This window comes from Pistacia vera, unplaced genomic scaffold, assembly GCF_008641045.1.
Source record: "Pistacia vera cultivar Batoury unplaced genomic scaffold, PisVer_v2 Contig1161, whole genome shotgun sequence".
NCBI classification, from domain to species: Eukaryota; Viridiplantae; Streptophyta; class Magnoliopsida; order Sapindales; family Anacardiaceae; genus Pistacia; species Pistacia vera.
The window spans coordinates 1-8855 of NW_022195206.1; the positions used below are offsets into that span (position 1 = coordinate 1).

General features: G+C 33.7%; 1 protein-coding gene across 1 annotated transcript; it reads right to left on the reverse strand.

The window, feature by feature from the left end:
* Positions 1–6042: 6042 nt before the first annotated feature.
* Positions 6043–7449, reverse strand: LOC116105342 (protein DETOXIFICATION 53-like). The gene has a single exon (XM_031391776.1). The coding sequence runs from the start codon at positions 7444–7446 to the stop codon at positions 6043–6045; it is 1404 nt and encodes a 467-aa protein (XP_031247636.1). The 5' UTR covers positions 7447–7449.
* Between the last annotated feature and the right edge of the window lie 1406 nt (positions 7450–8855).

The following is an 8855-nucleotide window of genomic DNA, read 5'->3' on the forward strand; positions in this document are numbered from 1 at the left end:
AATTAAAAAAATAAAGTGCATAATATTTGATAGTATTAAAGGGTAGCTTTAAGCCAAACACACCAAATAAACTAACTGATTGCCAAACACTATGACAATTGACAGATGAAAAGGGTTAGGCGCGAAAGAGAAGTCCAAGAGGAGTCGTCGGCAACAGCCATCTTTATGTATAGTATAATCATTTGACAATATAAAGAATGGACACTTTCAACAAAAAAAAAAAAAAAAAAAAGAATGGACACATGTCAACATTTTGTGGTTGGGAAAATTCGATATCTTCCATGAAAGGATAAATATGTCAAAGGGTGCAATCGTCTTTCATGTACTCTTGACACATTTTATAAACGGGATTACCAGATGGCTCATCAAAAAATAGGGGTTAAGGACCTAATCTGGAAATCTGTGGGGGCTTACGGATAGTTGAAACACATTGGGGTTTTCATTATTATCCCTGCAAAAAAATTATTTTTATTACTATTTTTCATTCACTATAATAGATGTTAAAATAAATACCTTGTCATTCTTAGAGTAGTCAAGGTTTGATTCTAATGTGCGAGAAATCTGGAACAAATATAGATATTTCACGATATAGATCATATGATCAAGGTCGAAGATTACGTTACTCTCCTTTTTATCAAATTTGAGTTCATCTCTAACTCAATGGTGTAATTAGCACTATATAAACTTAACTGTAATATGTTTCTCGATAGAGAATATGTCATAGAAAACCAATTGCAAACTCTTTGTAAATCAAATTATTGTTTGAACACATTTAATAGCATAACAGTGGATGTAAGCATTACGTTATAAGCTACCGAACCATTTAAAAAAGTATTTTTGTTCTTTGTGTTTTATGTTAATTCCTGCACATTTATCATTCTATTGCTGATCCATCAGGATCATGCACACATCTTACGTGGTTCTAACATTGTCAATCATGTATCTCTGATTGGTGTAAATTTATGCATCAACAGATCCCATGTCAAGTTTTGCAACCAATGATTTAACGGTTTGATAGTTCAATGATAAACAGTTAACTTGAGATTTTTAATTGAGTAAATTAATTGTCATTTTCGAACGTCATCGCATTACAATATGAAAGTCACAATTGGGATATTTTTGAACTTTTTTTGAACTTTTATTTTTTTTTATAATTGTAGAAAAAATTAGTAGAAATTTCCTTATTACTATTATTATTATTATTTTTATTTTAAAATTATCTTTTATTTAGTGCTTGAATGCCAAAGTATAGGTGGATATGTGGTCCAATTTCTTACAGTAACCACTCAATTAAGATGATGGTCATAATTTTTTAATTAAAAAAAAAAATTGAATTGTCTCATATGGAGTATTTAATTTAAATAACAAATATATAATTATTTAAATAATTTATCTATATTTCTAATAATCAGCTGAATCTCCTTTGTGTTTTATTTTTTCACATGTTTATATCTTTCCCTCTCATTTGAGATTTAAAAAAAAAAAATACAAGAACAAAAAAAGAAAAAGAAAAATGGAGCCGACCTGCAGACAAAACAGAAAAGGGATTAATGTGGACCAAACAAGATTGAAAACCAATCATAAAATCAAACCGGAAAAACAAAAAACAAAAAAAAAAAAGGTGGGCCACTATCACCATTTACGTTGCTGCCTCCTTGAACTTGAAATATGAGATAAATAGTGGGATAATAACAAGTTCATCCCTAAGGTTTGGCTTAAGAACACTCTAGTCTTGTAATGTTTTTTAATATTATTATTAGCCAATTTCAAGTAGAGATGTTCGGTTCCAGGTACTCGACATTTTTTGAAGGAACCAAAACAAGAACCAGAACTGATGGTTAGTTGAAATTTGGAACCGGAACCAGAACCTGTAACAATGGTTTCGATTCCGATTCTAGGTACCCTGTAAAATTTATTACCCCCTATAAAGTTTTAAAATAAAAAACTTAAAAACTTACAAATACCCCCCATCACACTACGCGCACTGGTAAACAAAAATAAAATTGAACCAAACTCCATTACTTTGTAAAGGTAGATTCTCAAAAATCAATCCAACTTATTTTACATGTTATGAAATATAAATATAAATATATTCACGTTACTTTTTCTACAAAAGCTTTTATTAACCCCCTACCCCTTTTATTTTATTTTATATTAGTTTCGGTTCTGGTTCTGATTCTTAACTGTAGGAACTGAAACCGGAACCGCATAGTGATGATTCCAAAAATTTAAAACCGAAACCAAACCTTGGGTACCCGCCGTTTTGATTCTAATCGATTTTTTTGAACACCCCTAATTTCAAGGATTCAATTGTAACTTATACTGATACTGATACATATACAGGAACCAAATTTGATAGATCAAACCTCAGGGATAAAATTGTTATTATCCCGATATGTAGTTGACAAGTCGACCCTCGTATCCAGCAACTCTTATGTCTGCTTCAATGTTGTTGCTGCTAATGCTGTCTCAATCTCACCGTCCCAACCCCAATAATTCAATCTTCTTTACTTCTTGCCAGTAAAACCATTCATTTACCTTTGTCTTTATCCGATATATCGACAAATTTTGGTTGATTTTAGTTCACAATTTGACTATTGTAACACGGAATTTTTGACACAATTTTATTATTCAAATTTGTATCCATTAATTTAATTATATATTTTCATCCTTTACCCAATGAATTAAAAAAATATTTAATCAAATCTTCTTAAAAAAAATTTGGACAACACAGCAAAATTCTTTAAATTTTCATTAATGATAGATTGATTTCGTGGGATGTGACCGACGTACTCTTTTATTGATAGGCTAAATAAAAATAGAAAAAATGAAAAGACGGGAAAGGCAGGGTTTGATTCATTAAAGAGACACATTATTGGGGGTAAAAAGGACAGAGAGGCCTGCAAATTATAAAGTAAATGTCTGTGGCTGGTATTTACTTAGAAGAAATAGGGAGAAGCCTTTGAATGGACAGCTTTTATAAATTTTTACAAGCCACCAGTAGTTGGTGACTTTTTTGGCCTTTGAAATTTCAAAGTACGCAGATGGAAGAAGGACTTCTGGCTTCTGACCCAAAAGTAGAAAAAGCACTTTTGAGGGGTTTAATGGCTTATGGCTTTTATCACTTTGGTGGGCGTGCGGCGTGCCCATCTTCTTCTATTCTATATTCGGCTTCCAGTTTCCAGCCGTCGCTTGTGCGGGCGGCTTTTCATTTTAATTGCTTCTCCTCTTGGGCTTATGCTGCAACCGGTTGTATGATAATAGTTCAAGGTGACCTCATTTATTCGTTACTATATTTCAACAGCATTAAATGACAGGCTTTTATATATAATAAAAGTCAATTAAATTTTGGTAGATTATCACTATAAATAGATGGTTGAATTGTTTGACTAATATATATATATATATATATATATATTTTTTTTTTTTATAGTAATAATCGAGTTAGTTTGTACGTACCTCAACTAATTCTTTCAGATATTAAAGTTAACAACCCAATAAATTTTCAATGATCACTCCTATTAGCAACCGAGATTAATTAAATTCAAAATATTTTAAGTAATACATCTAAAAATTTTAATTGAAGAATGACGACTCAATTCTCCAATGCTGGTTTAATATTCTTTTAATTCAATAGTACACTCTCGAGAGCTTTTGGAAAAAAAATGTTAAATTAATTTATGAATATTTTTATATTATATTTTGGTCAAAATAATTTAATCAGTGATTTTTTTTTTTTCCCATGAAGTTACAAGATGTTTGTGCCCAAAATAAATTCCTAAACATATCCCAAAAATACAAAATATACATATTTTAAGTACTTTGTTCATTAATGGTGTATTTAAAAATCCTTTGACATTATAAAACAAACTTAAAAAGATGATTTTTTTTTTAATTTCTAAATAAAATACTTTAAGAGAATATGATTTTAAAAAAAATCATAAATAAGAAAATACTTTTTTTTTTTTGTTTCACAAAATTATAAAATGATGGGGCAGTGGGGCTTTGTCTCTCACAAATAAAATATTTAATGAGTAACGCTATGCGAACAATCCATTCTCACAAATCTCTCTTACAACCTTAACGTATCAACAAATTAACAATGCCACGTCAGCTCCCACCACACCCAATGCATCCAAGTATTACGAGAAACAAATGGTCGTTTCTAGAGAAGTAATGACCGTCTCCTATGAAGAAATGACGGTTCCTTATAAAGGAACGATTGTACCTTATAAAGGAACAATTATTCCTTCGCAGGGAATCACTGTTCCTTGAAGGAAGATTGTTCTTCGTTTAAGGAACAATAGTTTCTTCTATTCTCTTTTCTTCTTCTTCTCCTCCTCCTCCTCCTCCTCCTCCTCCTATTGAGAAACATTCATTTCTTCGTAAGAAACGACCATATCTTTATAAAGAACAATCATGCCCTAAGTCTAGTCAAAATCATTTTTCGTGATGGAGTTGTCGTGACAATGCCAGGTCAAGTCAGCATTGGGAAAAAAGATTGTTGGCGTAATATTATTCATATTTAATAATTAATATAGCCAAGTATAAAAACCTTAAAAAAAAAAAAAAAAGTGCCACGTGAGCAGGAGGAGAATGATGGAAGATGAGGTGGCGATGTAAAACGGTGGTGGGTGGTGGTCCTGGTGGGATAACTGATAAGGTTAGTTAAATTCTGGTTGCTTCCAAATTCAAAGGGCTGGCTAATAAAAAAAGGAAAGTGCTCAAACTCAAAAGCATTTAGTGGAAGACACGTCGGCAACTATCCACCCTTCCGTCTTTACTCAGTCACTATTGATTTGATCGTGACTATCTTATTTAAACAACCACGTGATCTAAATAAAATAAATATTTGTTATTGTGCATGTGACACCTATTTTTAAGGCTTCGAATAACCCCTCATACCATTTAATCAAATATTATAAAATTATTTCAACTGTTCCATTGATTTGTTGCTGCAATATGAATGCCATAAACCATTTGCATCCTGAAGCCAGCTGAGCGGAAGCTAATTTAATTTGGATGCTATGATTTCATGCCGGGAATTGAGAGGACAAGAGAGATAATTTGAAGAGACAAAAAAGATAACTGAAAGATCTATGTTAAAGAGATATCTTTAAATTAATTTAATTATATCGTATTGATTTATTTTGAATTGTAAATACATTATCTATTTGTACAAAAAATTAGCTATACACTAAGAAAGCAAAATAATGTAATTATACTTAATTAAAAAATTGAGGAATTTTGGATGATTGGCGTAATCTTAGTGATTAGCTACAATCATGACATTCATATTTCATCACAATATTCCAATCTGTAGGTCTTCCATGGACAGTTGCCTTCACACCAACAAGTTAACATATTCGTGTATAGTGAAATTATATTAATTACGTCTAGGTAGTTTAGCGGTTCGCTTGAGACTTTTGGGTGTATTACTCAAGAGATTATGAGTTCGAATCCTCAAGACTACTAATAAGACTAGCCACTGTCTGCTTATTAACTTCAGGGTCTCGAAAGACTAGTTAAGATACTTGCAAGCTGGCCTAGACACTTTCCGTTACAAAAAATAAATAAATTATATTACCCATGTTGATGGGCACAAAGGAAAAAGAACTTGACATTCGGTATGCCTAAAATGCGTAAACAAGAAAGCCCAAATCAAACCACTTAAAAGAGTACCTAAATTGGAGCTTTGAACATGGGCTTGGATCAACATTAAAAATAAACTAATAAACTGGAGCTTTAGTTATGTGCTTGTATGATTTTTTTTTTTTAGGTGCAACAAAGAAGCCAGGCACATGCTCAAAGAATTGATGGCTCTGCTTTGTAGATCATGATTCATGAATTAATAAATATAAATCATTTAGTAAGATTATTATTTTTTTTCTTTATAATTGTCAAGAACATCTAATCAATGGTGAGTTTCTTGTCAGAAGAGGAAGTTTTGCACTTATTTATATGTTTCAGCCTATCCCTGGAGGAGCTTGTCAAAATGCTGAGTGTTTGGGAGGTCAAATCAAATTAATCCTGGAGACTGACTCATTGTTCATTGCTAATTAAATTACTCTCTAAATCATCATTCCTATCTTCTGCAGCCATGGTGAGCTCCGCAGCCCTCTTCGCTTGGTGCCTCCAGTCCGTTTGCATCAACGTGTAGATCATCATGCAGAGACACGACAATTGCGCAGCCAGCAGCCCAAACCAAAGACCCTTGAACCCAACTTTGAATTTGAATGTTGTGAGAACCGCAACTGGTAATCCCACCAAGTAAAATGAACATAAATTTATGCGTGCGCCATCTTTGGGACGTGCGGTTCCTGTCAAGACTCCACAGGCTGATGTTTGCGGAGAGTTGCCGATTTCGCATAACCCCAAAATGGGAAGTGTAGCCGAGATCAAATGAAGAACTTGTGGCTCACTTGTGTACAATTTCCCCCATATAGATTTCATGGCAGTCATGAAAACGAAGGCCGAAAGTCCAAAACCGAATGCCATAGTTATGCCGATTATTGCAGTCCATTGGGCCCGAGAAGGCTGCCCAGCGCCCAATGCGTGGCCAACTCTTGTTGCCAAGCTGCAGTTCATTGCAAATGGGAAGACATAGAGAATCCCTGTTGTTTGAATAAGAATACCCATGGCTGAAATGCTAATCTCTGGATTGCCGAGTAATCCACAAAGAAACAGCATAATTTCATACCACCACCACTCCAAGCACACAGAAATGCAACTGGGCACAGAAAGACTTAGCAATGGTCGCCACCCATGAAAGAAGGAATAAAAGGTGAACCCATGCCAAGGTTTGAGTGCTTCTTTTGACACAATGACATAAATCAGCAAGCCCAAATTCATATTTAATGTATTAAAAGCAAGAGCCAATGCAACACCTTTTACTCCTAACTTCAAATGAATAGCAAATAAGTAGTTGATTGGAAGGTGAAGGACGACAGCAAAAATAGCTGAAATTGTAAGTGGGCTAGTGCGGCCTTGGGTTCTTAAAAAGGCCCTCATTGGGTGGAGAGTGGCTTGAGCTAGCAATTCAGGAATAGAAAAGAGCATGTAACTATTAGCAACTTTTGAGATATCAGGATGTTGTCCCAAACGTAGAAAAATGGGCTCCGTGTTTAGCCAAAAGAGAGAGATGAAAACGGATACAAGCAAGAGGAGACACAAAGCTTTTTGGTAGATTTGACTCAGAACTGAAAATCTCTTGGCTCCATAGGCTTGCCCACAAATTGGATCCATTCCAATAGCCAGGCCTTTAATGACTGAAACTCCTGTGATATTTGCACACCCAAGTGCCAGCGAGCCCCCAGCTAACTCTGTTCTCCCAAGATGACCCAAAAAGAGCATAGAAATTGAAGATCTTGAATTTAGAAGCAATGTTGTCATTACTATGGGGCCTGCAATCTTTCCCAGAGATAGAACCTCTGCTCCGACCTGCATATAATTGATATTCGTTAAACTTTTAGAGTACAGTAAGTGAAGTGAAAAAATAAAATAAAGATTGGAGCTTTTGGGTTTTTTAAAATTTTTAAGTGTACCAAAGTTCAAAAGAGCATTTTGAACCACTTTTCAGGTATGCAAACAGGATCCTAAAATAAAAGTATAAACTTTTCTAAAAGTAACCGAGGGACAAAATAAACTATCTTAAATAGATTCCATGCATTTATGCTTTTAAAGTTAAACTCTTTGCAGGGCAGCTGAAAGCTAATTAGAAGAAGCATCTCTCACAGAAATAATATACAAGAGATATAGTGGGGCTATGAATGATTTATAAGCTAATATGCCTAATGGTCACTTTTAGTAGCCAAATGAAAGTAAAAACAAAAAACAGTAAGATCCACTGGGTGTATGACATTGAATAAAAACAAAATGCCTAAAAGAATATCTCCAAAGATTGATCATTCTGCACACTTTCACTTCATTTTTAGTGCATTCCACTGGTCATCATCTTAAACTCTTGAAAGTCAAAATAAAAATATTTTATATATAAAGTTTCACTTAAAGAAATCTCACTCACTCTGTACAGTGTTAAGTGTTTAGCCTAAAGTGGAATCCACTACCCTCCTGAATACCCGGCTATTCTTTGTTTGGGCAAACATCTTGGTCAATTCTTCAAAGTGGCACGTACATGGTTTTTATTATAAGGACACAAAGAATCTCTACCACCATTCCACAAAAAAAAAAAAAAAAAAAAAAAAGAATCTCCACCATAAGTAAAACCTCAGAATATTAGCTACAATGACAATCTTTTTGCTAGCCACAGCCAGGCCACAACTCTCTTTTCTTCCTCCACTATAAATGGTCTCAACCCAGTACATAAATATCAGCGTTCATTTACAAAATAAGCAGCAACAAAAAGGGAAAAAAGAAAGCTATTGCTCTGAAAACTTGTTCAAATCTTTTTTGATTTCTATTTTGCTTCAACAGTAAGTTAAACCTTTTATTTCATAAATAATGAAGCACGTCATTGCCATAAGTACATGCTTTAATGAAAGGCAATGACGAAATTAGGTCAAAAGCGCTTATTTGGAAAGAAAATTATTACTTTCCTCCTTCATAAGCACATACCATTTTATGCATAAACTCATTTTGGACATGTGAAGAATGAACTGTAAAGCTTTAAACTTCCTTTTTTATTCTTTGATCATCAAGAGAACTAAATTAACAAACAAGCTAGAAAGCAAGAAAGAGAGTCTTGCCTCGTGCAACTGCAGTCCACGGAGACCATTCATCGGAAGATGTCTAAAGAAACCCTGCATGAATTTTCTTTCAGGTTTTGCTGTCTTTTCTTCTTCATTGTCATCTTCTTCCGTTGTAATTAATAGTTGATCACTGCTTATACTCCCTGG